Genomic DNA, 15,301 nt, shown 5'->3' with positions numbered 1-15,301 from the left:
AGTTTCTTCAAGTAAATAGTAATTAATGATCTGTCTTGGGTAATTTGAATTGATTTTCTATTTTCTCTGGAGGATGTGACCTAATAATTTATTCATGTATTAGCTTTCTTCTGTTGTCTTTGGTTCATCCTGAGTATAGAATATCTGGAGATGCAATACTCTCTTATTTTCTGTGATGGGTAGAGTACAGGAATGTGGGTCTTACGGTACAAATCATGTAGGAACTCTTATATACAACATGGTAGATGAGTTGGTGATATTCTACATACACAACTTAAACTTTTTCTTGCTTTATTCCCAAGCTTCTGCTAACCAGGTATTTGGATGGAGTAATTTTGCTGTCATTGCTTTTGACATAACCATTCGGGTGAATAGTCACCCATTTTTAACATGTCAATAGCCTAGTGATGGAAAAATGTAATTGGTACAATTAAAGAAAATTATTTCATGTCGACTGTGAATAACACTGTCGGGAACAAGGGAGCTCTTTTGTTAGATTGGAGGTTTTAAAAAACAAAACTGATTGAAGTGGAAAATGTTTCCTCTTAAGCAAACAACCTCCAGAATTTTAATAATGCCTTTTAGCTTCCACTTTTTTAAAAAACTGCTTTTAGTTTCTTCTCTAAACAGCCCATTAGTTCTTAATGGAAAGTTATTTTAGTTTCTTTCTAATGTACATTTTGGCTATAAGGTTTGGTCTTGTGAATTCAAACTTAACTCCAGTGTACTGCTCAGAGGGGAGTCGGGAAGGAAGTTAGGTTAGGTGGGAGGGTGAAAGGAATTAGGGAAGAATATATTTTCTTCTGGGAGGAGACAGACTTACATGTGAATGTTGGTCTTGGTTTTTTTTTTTTTTTTTTTCTGTTTTTTTTTTTTTTTCTGCTTTTTCTTTTCCTGTTATAACTTGTAGGAGTTACTTAACTTTTTAAAAACCTCATTTTCCTCATTTGGAAAACATCGATAATATCAATCTTTTCAGGGTTTTGGTCAGGATGACCACCTTCCTGCCAGAGGACGATCTCAAGTTGCATTTCGCCTTTTCTTTCAGGATCAGGTCATCCAACTCATGAATGCCATCTTCAGCAAGAAGAACTTTGAGTCACTCTCAGAAGCATTCAGCGTGGCCTCTGCTGCCTCTGCGCTCTCTCAGAACCGCTATCACGTGCCAGTTGTAGTTGTGCCCGAGGGCTCTCCTTCCGACACTTACGAGCAGGCTATCCTTCGGGTATGACTTCTGTGTCCAAGCTGTGTGGCCCTGACCTTTTTCCAGTGGAAGGCTCTCAGAAATCTAAGGACTGGTGGAGATCTAATTGTAACCACCTTCCTGCCCCAACCAAGGACATACCCATTAAAAGTAGAGCAAGGCTCATTTCCCTTAGCCTAGAATTGGGGATATGACCCGTGGATGAACTAGACACAGAACTCTTCAAAAAAATCCAGAAAAGGTTTTTTTTTTTCCCCTGGAAGATTTTTTTATCGCCAGTCTTTTGAGAAATTAAATGCAAGAAAATTGTATTTCTGGGGTCGTAACTCTAAATGTATAGAAGAGTCTTACTTCTAAAAGGCATTTTCCAGTACCAGAACTTTCTAAATACATTATTTCTAAATACATTATTTAGATAATACATTATTTAAATAATACATTTCTAAATACATTTTTTAAAGACTACTTTTTCTAAATTCCCCTGTAATTCTGGTGCTTACAGTTGTTAACACCAGGTCTCTTCCTCCTGTTTTCAGTTTGTCTTTCTGCCTCTTCATAGCATGTCCCTCCTTCTTGCTCAGCAGGAAGCAGAGACTGCTTTTTTATGGTGACTCTCTGAACAGAGGAAATGCACAGATCTTGAGTAAGCTTGGAGTTTTCATCTCAAATGAGGCATATTTTGATGTTTGGAAATCTTCATAAGAACTTAGCATTCTATTTATGGTAGACATTGGGGTTCCATGCAGGACAGTTCCATCAGTTCTACTTTGGTGGCCTCTTTAAATATTTTCCTGAGGAAGTGCCTTCTCTTTCAAAATTGCCTCTCCCCTGCCTGTGCTCACACCCCCTCAGCAAAGGCTGGGGTGAGAAATCATCTGATTAACATAGTTCACCGTAAGTCAGGAGGGGGCAGCTAGGAGAGCAAAGTAGAAGTACTGCCTTTGTAGCTAGATGGGCTGTGGTTTGAGTCCTAGACCAACTGAACTGGCCTTGTGGCCTCAGTTTCTTCATCTGTAAAGTAGAGATTATGCCGTCTATCTCAGATGATTGATAAAGGAGGTTGTGTGTAAAGTGCCCATCCCCATCTGAAGAATGAGTGTTGGATGAGATCATCTTTAAGATCCCCCCCACCTCTAACATTCTATAATCTGTCCCATTACCAATCTCCTTGTATTTTGTGTTGATTTCTGATAGATCGTAGACCAGAGTCAGTGAAGATGTCTTGAAATAGAGTCTCTTCCCCTGCAGAGCTGGCTCCCTGTGGATAAATCTCCCCAGAAACAAAATTTTGTACTCCTTTGGCCTTTGTTGCTACAGATAATTTTAAAATTTATTTCTAGTTGCAGGTCACCAATGTTTTGTCTCAGCCTCTGACTCAGGCCACTGTTAAACTAGAACATGCTAAATCTGTTGCTTCCAGAGCCACTGTCCTCCAGAAGACATCTTTTACCCCTGTCGGGTAAGTCTTGAACTTATTTTTGAAGGGTACCAATAGACTTGTTTTGCCTGCAGCCAATATAACACAAATTAATAATGGATATTATGAAATATCCCCAAATCAAATTCACCTAAACTTTGCTTAGGTAAATTTGACTTCCTAATATATAGTTATTTAAGAAAAGGATTTTTTAAAGCTAGAAGAGGGGCACCGGGCTCACATAATTGTTAGAGCATAGGAATCTTAATTTCAGGGTTATGAGTTTAAGCTGCAAATTGAGTGTAGAGATCACTAAAAAACAAACAACAACAACAAAAAAAAACAAAGCTAAAAGAATTTTGTTTTAGTTTTGATGTTTCCTTCCGTATCTATTTCTAGTTGTCTCTGTCTTGTCATTGTGATGTAAGTAGCAAGTTTTAAATTTGATGCTATTTTTTCTTGATATATGAGTAATACATATTTATTGTAGGAGAAATACAGAAAAGCCCCCAAATAAAATATAAATCACTAATAGTTCTACCACCTAGAGATAACTCCTGTTCACATTTTGTCTTTTTTTTGTCAGTCCTTTTTCTATGCAAATAAATATATTTTTAATTGAATTAGGATTATGCTTTGTCTATAACAGTGTCTCATGATTATTTCCCCCATTGGATTAAATCTTCTTCAGTCTTATTTTTTAAAAAATATTTTTTGTTTATTTATTTGAGAGAGAGATCAGAATGGGTGGGAACAGGGTGGAGGAGGGGGTGCGTGGCAGGGGAGGGGCATGTGCCGCAGGCAGTGAGTACAGAGAGGGAGCCCAATGACAAGGCCTGATCCCGGGATCCTAGGATCCCAGGATCATGACCTGACCTGAGTCAAAGGCAGACCTTTATCCGACAGAGCCACCAAGGTGCCGCTTTAGTCTTATTTTTAATGGTTGCATATTGTTAAGGAAATTTTAAAAGAATTAAGGATCAATTTTTATATGAGATCTTGTTAAGTGTTGGTAAGCTAAGACTGGGAACTCTGAGTGTTAGAGAGACTATCCATTTCTTTTATTTATTTTTTATTTTAAGTAAGCTTTAGGTGCAATATGGGGCTTGAACCCCACAGGGTCAAGAGTCACATGCTAAAAAAAGAAAAAAAGAATTGTTGCATGCTTTATTGACTGGTGCCCCAAGAATATTCATTTCTTAGACAATGATAAGGATAAACAGAAAATATGTCAAATTAAAAAGCAAAATCATTTTTAGGAATGATGGTAAAAGACATTTGGGATTTTGCTATGTAGTTGAAGTTAATTCTCTACCTTTTCCCCCCCTTTAAAATAAAAGTTACTGATATTTTCATAAAAGTAAGACATGTCATTTTTAGGAAATTCACAAAACACAGAGAAGTAGAAGTGATATAAAAAATTGCCTGCAATTATACTGCTCTGCACCAACCTTTTTGAACATTTCTACTCTCTCGCTGTCTCTTTTTTAAACATAATAGGGATCATCCTGTAGACTGTTTTGCATTTAATTGTGGAAGCCTACCCGAGGGGGTGGGGTTTTAGGAGTGGAGAGGAGGAAACAAGGGAGAGAAGACTTCAGAGACTAGAAGGAGGAGGTCATTTTAGATCTCTCTGAAGTTTTGCCCACACCGTAATCTGTGCTTGAGCAGGAGGTGGCCCAGCTGGGTGGGAAGGAGAAGACGTGGCATAACCCTGGCTTGTCTCAAGGAGGGCCACGCGCGGCCCCTTTGTTACATTCATGACTTTGCTATGTGAGTGCTTGCTAACCCCGCTGTCATTCTTAACAGGGATGTTTTTGAACTAAACTTCGTGAATGTCAAATTTTCCAGTGGTTATTATGACTTCTCTGTCAAAGTTGAAGGTGACAACCGTTATATTGCAAATAGTGTCGAGGTAAGTGCTTTTCTTGTCATCCCCATTAAATCCAAGGAAATGACCAAGTAGGCACACAGGATTAATCGTCTGGTATATTGACTACATTTTACAGCCAAGTTAATGTGAACATGTTAAGAGAAGGGTAAGTTTAAACTACGCTTCGCCAAGAACTTGATCATAGTGAGTTTTATTTGTAAATTATTTATTTTCTGGTATGATTTAGTATCTCACATAAAATTTAGGAGGTAGAAAAAAGAAAAATCACCTATAATTTCACTGAGACATAAGTATTTTTGTTATGATGTTTTGTGTGGTAGGTCTTGATAGATTTAGAAAAGTGCCTGATGCTAATTAGGTGATGAAAAGCACCCAGGGACATACTGTAATGAGGCTCTCTAGGTGAATACAAAAGAAAATCAGTGAGTTTCTTTCTTTCTTTTTTTTTTTTTTGGGTGGTCAGCACAAGTTTATTGAGTGATACCAAAGTGATAGTACAAAGCTGAGGAGGGAGGGGACGCTAGAGGGTTGCCTGAAATCAGTAAGTTTCATAATGAATTGTGTTTCACATATTTAGCTAACGCTAGTTGTGTTAAAGATCCAAAGATCCAAAGTGGTTCTAAGGATGGAAAACTACGCCTCATTTGTCAGATGCTTGGGGAGTGAGGAATTTCACATTAGTGGTTTTCCTAGCTAATTGGAGTATACCCCTTCAGGCACTGTGGCTTTCATTTTAACCTTTTCCGTAGAAGTTTATTTAAGATGAATTACATGTTTTTCTACTTTCTTAAACTATGGGATATGATTTAACAATTTCTTTTTTTTTTTTCCTCTATTTATTTGACAAAGAGAGAGAGACCATAAGTAGGCAGAGAGGCAGGCAGAGAGAGAGGGGAAGCAGGCTCCCTGCAGAGCAGAGAGCCCAATGTGGGGCTCGATCCCGGGACCCTGAAACCATGACCTGAGCCGAAGGCAGAGGCTTAACCCAGTGAGCCACCCAGGGACCCCAACCATTTCTTATTCTTAATTAGAACCATCAGTGTGAACCCTTTATTGAAGGCCTATGACATGAGAAGCCTAGTTCTGTGTGCTTTTGCTTACATTATTTTTGTCTTACTACAACCCTAAGACACAGATGAAGCCATCTTCACTGCACAGAAGAGGCTCATAAGGGTGGAGTAACTTGTCCAAGGTCATCCAGCCTGTGCTTGGGTGGGTTCCCTGTGCAGTATGAGTTTGGTTAGCAAGTTCTGGGGAATAGGCAGCCTGCCTGGAGGCTGCAGGGCTGTGTGCAGCTCCAGCTCTGGCCTTTGTCAGGGCATCACTCCCTTCAGCTGTACTTTCTCAGTGCTTTTGCTGTGTCTTTGCTGTATCTACTTAATTCTTGTGCATTCTGTTGGGTGAGGGAAACTTGGAGTGGTCCTGTGCCTCTCCTGAATAGTTAAATACACACTCTTTGGGAGAACTCTTTTTTCTTAACTATTCAGGTGTCATTTACCACTCACTTTTGTTTTTCTTTTTTAAAAGTTTCTTTTAGTCTTTATTTTTTTAAGTAAATCCTGTGCCCAACATGGGGCTCAAACTCATGACCCTACAATCAAAGTCACATGCTCCAGCAACTGAGTCAGCCAGTCACGCCTTGTTTTTCTCTCTTTAATAAAACTTTTTCATTTTGAAATAATTTTGGTCTTAAGTTGCAAAAAGGGTATGAAGAATTTCTGTGTGAAGTAAGGAAGTTTTTCGTTATTTTTTTAAACATGTTTTTAAACTTTTTTCAAAAAAGGTTTTTCATTTATTTATTTTTGAGAGCAAGAAAGAAAGAGTGAGCATACAGAGGGAGCAGACTTCCTACTGAGCAGAGAGCCTGACGTGGGGCTCAGTCCCAGGATCCGGAGACCATGACCTGAGCCGAAGGCAGAGGCTTAACCAACTGAGCCATGAGGCGACCTGAGTTTTTAGGTTTTAAGGATGGAAAACTATACCTCATTTATCTGTGGTTTTGTGGGAATGGACTTAACCAAGTAAAGTAGTATCAAGAATGCCCTTTACCCAGCTTACCCAAATATTAATGTCTTATATAACTGTTATATAATTATCAGACCCAGGAAATTAACATGACTCATGCTACTAACTAATCTATAGACTTTAATTCAAATTTCACTAGTTATCCTACCAGTGTCCCTGTTCTAATCTGGGATTCAATTTAGGGTCATAAGTCCCTTTCGCCGCCTCTAAGTTATAGTTTCTTTCATGACCTTGATACTTTAGAAGTACTCTCTGTTTAGCTTGTAGAATGTCCCTTACTTTGGGTTTTGAGTTTCCTCAAAATTAAACTTAGGCTACCTGTTTTTTTGCAAGAAAACTCCAAAAGTGATGCTTTGTCCCTCTCAGTGCCTCTTCCTAGGAAGTACATGATGTTGATATGTCTCATTGCTGGTGTAAATGTTAACCTTGATCACTTGATTAAGGTGGTGCCTGCTAGGTTTCTCTCTATAAAGTTGCTGTTTTCTGCTTTGTAATTGAGTCTGCAAATATCCTGATGATCTTGCCTGCAACTGTTATTAATAGGTTGACTCCCAAAAGGTGATTTTCTGTTTCATTCTTTCTGCATTTATTAATTAGAATTCCGCTGTAAGGAAAAGCTATCTCTCTCCCAACCCTGTCTTCATTTATTTATTTATTCAATTATTTATAACATTTTGGGCTCATGGAAGTTTATTTTACTCTATAGGTTATGATCCTTTACTATCATCATTTTTTTTTTTTGCTCACATTATCTCAGATTTGCCCTTTAGAAAGCTCCTCAAGTTGGCTCCAATGACACTTGAAAGGACCAGGTAGCTGAAAAGTTTGACCTTTTCAAAAGTGGGGCATTACTTGTGATTTCTGGCTGTCAAATAAATAAATAAAATCTTAAAAAAAAAAAAAAGGATTTTTATTTATTTATTTGATACAGAGCGAGCGAGCGAGAGAGGCATACAAAAAAAAGGATTTTTATTTATTTATTTGATACAGAGCGAGCGAGCGAGAGAGGCATACAAGGGGGAGTTGGAGAGGGAGGAGCAGGGATTGATCTCAGGACTTTGTGATCCTGACCTGAGCAGAAGGCAGACACTTAACGGCTGAGCTACCCAGGTGCCCCTAGCTTTATCAGGTATTGCCAAATTGCTCTTCTCTTCATATTCTTACCACTGTTTGGTATTACGAATTTTTGATAAATTGATGGATATGAAGTGGTGTCTATTTTTTCTTTTTAAGTCTTATTTTTTAGTAATGGCTGACCCTAATGCAGGGCTTAGAACTCATGACCTGAGATCAAGAATCCCACGTTTCACCAACTGAGCCAGCTGGGCACTCCATAATGATGTCTAGTTTTAATGTTTTTCCTTGGTTACTAATGAGATTGAACATTTTTTTCCTTGTGTTTATTGGCCTTTTAGTTTTCCTTTTCTGTGAACTGTTGTCTGCGTTTGTCTGTTTTTCTTTGGGTTTGTTAGTCTTTTTGTTACTAAATTTTGGAGGCTATTGGTGTTCTGGAAACTGACTCTTAGTTAAAAGCATCAGATATCTTCCCTCAGTGTTGGTTTATGGCATCTTTTGATGCACAAAAGTTATTTTCAATGAAGCCTAATTTAAAAATGTTTTGCCTAGGTTGTGTGTCTTGTGTTTTTAAAAAGTCCTATGCTACCTACTCCAAGGCGATAAAGATAATCTCCAATATTTTCTTCTAATGGTTTTTAAGGGTTTTTTCCCCCTATTTATATTTAGGGTTTCAACATACTTCAAGTTTACTTTTGTTGCTATAGTATTTTATATCCTGTCAGTAACTGTTCTTATTGAATTGTATTACCATTGCTTGCTTATATGTGTGTTGCTTTTTCATTGGACTGGGAACGCCCTGTAAGTGGAGACCAAACCTTATTTTTTCAGTGTTTAGTCTCCATCTCAGACCATTTTAGAAGAAAAGGATGGAGTGGTATAAAGACGTTTACCTACATTCCTGGGCTGTTAGAACTATGGTAATTCATCTTTGAAGGGTGAGCTTTATATCCTAGATAAAATATCTTGGGTTTGTTTTTTTTTCAAATAACAGCTTTATTGAAAATATAATTCATATACCCATTAAAGTATATATAATTCAGTATATATTTTAGTATATATTTTCTTTAAAGATTTATTTGTTTATTTTAGAGAGAGGGAGAGAGAGCACGCATGTGATACAGGCTAAGGGGCAGAGGTTATGGGAGAGAGAATCTCAAGGAGACTCCGTGCTAAACGCCAAGCCTGACACGGGTCTCAAACCCACCACCCTGAGATCGTGACCCGAGCTAAAACCAAGAGTCGGCCACTTAACCAATTGAGCCACCTGGGGCCCCAGTGGGTTTTTTAGAAAATTTGCAGAGTTTTGCAACCATCACCACTATCAAATTCCGTAACACATTTATCACCCAGAAAACAACCCCATGTCTGCAGTAGACATTCCTTATTCTATAACAATATAGCCTCTTTCCAGTACTGACAATTACTAATCTACTTTTTGTCTCTATGATTTGCCTATTTGGGACATTTCATATAAATGGTATCATATAATATGCGGCATTTTGTGTCTGGCCTTTTTCATTAGCATGATACTTTTCGTGTTAATTCATGTTGTAGCCTGTATGAGTACTTTATTCCTTTTATGGCCAAGTAATAGTCTAGCGTGTAGGTATAGCATTTTATCAGTTCATCAGTTGATGGACATTTGGAGTTTTTCCATTTTTTTTGGCGATTATACATAATGCTGCTGTGAACATTCACGTACACATTTTTATTAGGACTTCTGTTTTTGGTTTTATGAGATGTGTGCCGAGCAGTGGAATGGTGGGTTATATGATAAACTCTGTGTTTAACTTTTCAGGAAACTGACAAACCGTTTTGCAAAGAACTTGCACCATTTTACATTTCTACTAGTAATATATAAGAGCTCCAGTTTCTCTACATCCTAACCAACACTTACTAGTTTTCTTTTCATTCTGGCCATCATACATGGGTAGGAAGTGGTTTCTCATTTGAAATTTTGATTTGGATTTCCCTGATAGCTAATGATACTGAACATCTTTTCATATGCTTATTGGTCATTTGTATATCTTTGTATATCCTTTGCCCATTAAATTTTTTTTTATTTTTATTTCTTCCTTTCCAATCTGTATACTTCTTCTTTTCTCTTTGTATTATGTTGTTTGTCTTTTTATGTTATTGAGCTAATATATTCTGGATACAGGTCTCTTATCAGATACATGATTTGTTTTAATTTTGACAAGGTTCAGTTTCTTTACTTCTCTTTCATTGCTTCTGGTTTAAGTGCCACATCTAAGGAACCAATGCCTAATCCAAGGTTATGAAGATTTACTCCTCTTATAGCTTTAGCTCTCATATTAGGTTCCTAATTGATTTTGAGTTTTTTGTATGTGGTGTAAGGGGGAGCTCTAACTTCTTTCTTATGTATGTGGAAATCCTATCACCTTCTGTTGAAGATCATTCTTTCCCTATTGAATTGTCTTGGCATCAAAAATCAGTCGACCATAAAGGCAAGGGTTAATTTCTAGGCTTGCAGTTGTAGTCCATTTTTAAAAAAATTTTTTAAAGATTTTATTTATTTATTTGATAGCCAGAAATCACAAGTAGGCAGAGAGGCAGGCAGAGAGATCGGGGAAGCAGGGCCTCTGCTGAGCAGAGAGCCCGATGCAGGACTTGATCCCAGGACCCTGAGATCATGACCTGAGCTGAAGGCAGAGGCTTAACCCACTGAGCCACCCAGGCACCCTGAAGTTGTAGTCCATTAACCTGTATTTTTATCCTTATACCAATACTGTGCTGTCTTGGTTACTGTAACAGCTTGCCTTTTTGTAACTTCAGATCTGTTGTTTGTCCAAGTGTTTCTGTGATTGTTAGAAATATTATCTAAGTGCAAAATAGCAAAAAGGCTAATAACTATTATTCGTGCAATGATAAGCCCCAACTGAGGCCATTGCTGTCCCTTTCCTTCCAAGTGATAAAGTAAGCATTACAAAATCTCTCCTTCTTCATTATGTTATAGCTTTATGTGTGTGTGTGTGTTCTGACCTCTGTCACATCTGCAGTGTTACTTTGTAATTTCAGTAATAATCACACTTAGAGCCTCAGAGCAGGTCAGCCAGTCCTGTTTACTCTCCTGAGAGATGCTTGACATTGGTCAGAGTACATTAACGGTGGTTTGGTGTGGAAGGCCTGTAATAGCATTCATTGACATTGGACTTGCTGTCAGGGGAAACATGGGTTTTCGAAGCTGTCATTAACATTAATTGCCCCTAATGCACCATCATTTTTGACAGTAATGAGCTAAACTGGGGGGTTATTACTCTCAGCAGAAAGACTGCATTTCCTGGTGTTAAAACATTTTTTGAGGTGTATGTGGAATGCAGAATCAGGAAAGAAAGCACTAGTATGATTCAGTGTGAAGCAGGCTTAGCTGCATTTAAAGTGGCTAAACACGTCCTTTTCCTATTGTAAAAACTAATCCTGAAGTGTTAGTGTGAAGGAAGAAGCAGTTAACCCAGCAGGATCCTACTCTGAATTCTTTATAACACATCTTTGGAAAAAGTTATAATTTTTATTTCTCAGTTTGCTTTGAAAGAGTAGCATAAAAACGCTTTTCTTTTCAGTGTTTCCAGAGACCCATTTGTAGTAAGATCTTAGGAGCAGAAGGACTTGTTTTAAACTGTTCCTTATTCAAGAACAGCCCTACGTTGTTTCTCTGCAACAAAAAATCCTTTAACTTAGGGAGCCTTTTAGAATTAGGGCTGAGAGCAAAGCCAAGATGACTTGAGTTCACTGTGATTTGCCCTTTTGTCATCTGTGTGTCTGTATTGTCTGGGAGTGCTTTAGAACAAACACACAGTTGAATGTTGATTAGCAGACCTTAGCGACCATGTTCTTATTGAAATACAGTCAGGACTCTAAGTAAAAACCCGGAAAGTTGATGGCTTTTCTGTCGTTATAATGAGGATACATTCGGAGCCTTACCCAAATCTTTTAACATCTGTCTCCATATACCCATCTACAGAAAGAAAGAAAGAGTATTATTATTATTTTTTTAAGATTTTATTTATTTATTAGACAGAGAGAGAACACAAGTAGGCAGAGAGGCAGGCAGAGAGAGAGAGGGAAGCAGGCTCCCTGCTGAGCAGAGAGCCCGATGTGGGACTCGATCCCAGGACCCTGAGATCATGACCCGAGCCGAAGGCAGTGGCTTAACCCACTGAGCCACCCAGGCGCCCATTTTTTTAAAGATTTTACTTGTTTATTTGACAGACAGAGATCACAAGTAGGCAGAGAGAGAGAGAGAGAGAGGAAGAAGCAGGCTCCCCGCTAAGCAGAGAGCCCAACGCGGGGCTCGATCCCAGGACCCTGGGATCATGACCCGAGCCGAAGGCAGAGGCTTTAACCCACTGAGCCACCCAGGCGCCCCACGAAGAGTATTATTTTTAAAATCATATGTATGGGTTGTTGCTTTTTAATACAAAATGTTTATAAAGAAGAAAGTAAAGGGTACACAGTCTCATTGCTCAGATAATCCATGTTTTTTCAAAGAAAAAAGGAGTAAAATATGCATGTAGTTTAAAAAAATTCAAAGTGCGAAAAGGTATATAATGAAATGTAAGAGCCTTCTCATCCCTTTAGTCCAGCTCCTGTTCTCAGGGGAATCTTAACAGTTAACTATGTACATTTTAAGAAAAAGAAGGATGCATTTATTAATGAATGTGCATATCCTTTCTTGTTTACACAAAAAGGGATTATTCTATAAACCGCTGTATTTATCACAAAGTAGAGGCTCCCAGCTTTGTCCTCTGGGGTCTTTTCAACTTGATGGCCTCCCCACCCTCAATACCCCCTCCCCAATACCCCTACTTCGCCCCCAGCCCTCTGCCACTCCCCTGTCATTATTCACCCAATTGTCTGGACTCCATGACAGACAGTGCTGTCAGTGGATGGCTGTGTATTCTAAAGTAGGTGATAATATCTCTGTATCTGTCCATAGACATCTACCTTGACTTTTTTAATTATTCCATGGTGATTCATAGTGTATTCATGTAACTAGTCTTCTATTTATGGACATTTAGGTGGAACAGTGATTTTAAGATCACATTTACAAATTAAATGAGTAAGGCATTAAGAGACTGAGTCAAAGAAGTGAAGAAGGAATTATCTGGTTAAAGTTGGTGAAGATTGCATAGTAGTTAACTGTGAAGACATTGTTTCGATAGCGTGGAATATCGCCAGGCTCCTTTCTTGCTGCCTGACCCAGGGCCACCCGCAGGCTGACTGAGGTCACAGTTTCTTCTCCTGTGCTTTGATAGCACTTGGAACATCCTTCCATTGAAGCAGCAGCCTGCGGATGCCTGGGTGGCTCAGTCGGTTAAGCCACTATCTTCGGCTCAGGTTATGATCCCAAGGTTCTGGGATTGAGTCCCACATCGGGCTCCTTGCTTGGCAGGGAGCCTGCTTCTCTCTCTGCCTCTACCTGCTTGTGCGTGTTCTCTCTCTCTGACAAATAAAGAAATAAAATCTTAAAAAAAAAAAAAAAAAAAGCAGCAGCCTGGTTTGTTAAAGTTCAGCTTTGCATCTGTGTTTCCCTGTAAGACAGGAAGTGCATCTTGCCATCCCTGTAAATCCCCTGCACCCGGGTGCTCCAGATGCCATTGGGGGTTTGGGGAAGGTGCTGTTAGTGGGCTCTTGCTGAACATTAGTAGCCTGACTACAGCTCTTGGGCTGCTTCTTTGCTTGAGCCTTCCACTCTAGTTTTTCCTTCAGATGGTGTCAGTGCCTCTCCACACTGGCTTTATATAGCAGAGTTTGCTCTGGTTCTGAGCCCTCTATTGAGTCATGAAGCTGTTTGCTCAGCACAGAGCCCAAAGAGCCGGAAGAGTGGCCCCCGAGCTCTTCCTTTGGGGGTTTATTCAACTTGAAGGCCATCTATATTCCTTCCCTACCTCATGATTCACCCAGTTGCCTAGACTCAGTGAAAGGCAGTGCTGCTGGATATAATTCTGCCAATAGATGGCTGTATATGCAAAAGTAGGAGGTAATAATCATCCTTACAGCTTCTGGTAATAACTCTTACATTTCAGGGTTTTTTGTTGTTGTTTTTTAAGTAAGACAGAATACCTCTATTCAATCTGATAATTGAGGCCGTTGTCACAAAATGGTTATTACGGAGGTGGGAAAGAAGGCTGTTAAAAGGAATTGCTTGGTAGTTATCTTTATCCCTTTTTAATTTTTCTTCTTGTCCTTGATTTGAGGCTGTCACACCTTGATAGTGCTTTTTAGCAAAATGCCAAAGCTGTCCTTCAATTATTTGCCCAGTCCTCTGTCTCTGTTCCTTGATCTTGACTTAGACTATAAACCAGTGGATTTAGCAAGGATTTCCTAAGCATTACATTCAAGCTTATCAAATATTTGGAAGTCTTATGGGTATGTTTGCACATAAGAAGTGCCTTGGGTTTTTTTAATTTGCACATTAAAACTTAGATTTTAGATAAAAAATTTCTCATGAATAGACTTTCATAATGTTTTCTGCCTCTTGGAATTTTATACATTTAAGCTAATTTTTTAAAAGGTCCTGTTTATTGTGTTGGCTCCTCCTCTTCGTGAACATGTTTATAGGAAACACATAGAATTCAAACGCTAACAGTCAAGATGGACTGGTTTGTGCTGCTATCAAACTCCCAAGTCTCCATAGCTTAGAACAGCAGAAGTTTGTTTTTTCGCTGTGCTAGGTTCCTTAGTGTGTCAGCTGGAGGTCCGCCTTCAGGCTGTCCTTCCTCCAGGACCCAGGCTGAAGGAGTAAACCTCTCTCTGCACATTGTTTATGTCCATGTCAGAGAAAAGGAGAGAATCACACACTGACTTTTAAAGCTTCCATTGAGGGGCTCACATTTCACTGCCCAAAGCAAGTCACGTGGCCACACTTGACTCCAGCGGTCCGAGAAGTATGATTCTGCCTCGTGCTCAGAGGGAAAACCAGAAGTCCCTGGCAAACAGTGCAGATGACAGCTGTGGTGTCATAGGGCTTCGTGGGCAGACCCCCAGTACTGCCTGGCGTAGAGTTAAGTGTTCCCGGGAAGCTGGATGGCAAGGTGCTTAAGAGCATGGATGCTGAGTCAGAGTGCCTGAGCTTAAATACCAAGTTTAGCCAGCTAAACTCAAGTGAGTGGCTTCATCTTTTTCATCTTCAGTTTCCTCACCTTAAATAGCACTGCCTTAGAGAGTTGTGAGGATTAAATGAAATCGTGGTTACAGAGTCCGTGTATAAAGTCTTCCACGTAGCAAACAATAGCCGTCCTCGGAATTGAGTACTTGTTGATTTGAATTATTTGAAGGTCACTGCTTACAGGTTTTTCCCCTTATTTATTTTAAAGGGCACATGAAAAATATTGGTTTTCTTTTCCTCTTTTAGTATATACCATCCAACCAAAGCCAAAGAAGGGAAGGAAGGGGTAAGAACCAAGGAGTCCTTTTGAGCCTTGGTGGTAGGAGAAGTGGAAATCCTACCTGGCTGAGGCAGTTTTGCTAAAATCATTGAAGACTCCCATCCTAGGATCATCTTTGTGAGGAAAATTTGGATATGCCTGTTAATTCCTGGTGTTTTTCTTGTATGTCTCACTCTAGCTCCGAGTCAAGATCTCCACTGAAGTTGGCATCACGAATGTTGATCTCTCCACCGTAGACAAGGATCAGAGCATTGCACCCAAAACCACCCGGTAGG

General features: G+C 39.2%; 1 protein-coding gene across 2 annotated transcripts in view; it reads left to right on the top strand.

Annotated features, from left to right (window-relative positions):
• The window catches only part of RPN2 (ribophorin II), a 55,644-nt gene that overhangs the window by 23,649 nt on the left and 16,694 nt on the right, over positions 1-15,301 (top strand). For both annotated transcript variants that reach the window (XM_059133281.1, XM_059133280.1), the window contains exons 7-10: positions 1,049-1,225; positions 2,545-2,663; positions 4,431-4,536; positions 15,205-15,296. In XM_059133281.1, the coding sequence (XP_058989264.1) occupies positions 1,049-1,225; positions 2,545-2,663; positions 4,431-4,536; positions 15,205-15,296 (494 nt within the window). The remainder of the gene's footprint in view (positions 1-1,048; positions 1,226-2,544; positions 2,664-4,430; positions 4,537-15,204; positions 15,297-15,301) is intronic.

This window comes from Mustela lutreola, chromosome 9 (assembly GCF_030435805.1).
Source record: "Mustela lutreola isolate mMusLut2 chromosome 9, mMusLut2.pri, whole genome shotgun sequence".
Classification (NCBI taxonomy): Eukaryota; Metazoa; Chordata; class Mammalia; order Carnivora; family Mustelidae; genus Mustela; species Mustela lutreola.
Note: the sequence above shows the minus strand (reverse complement) of the source record. Positions and strands in the feature narration are given on the sequence as shown.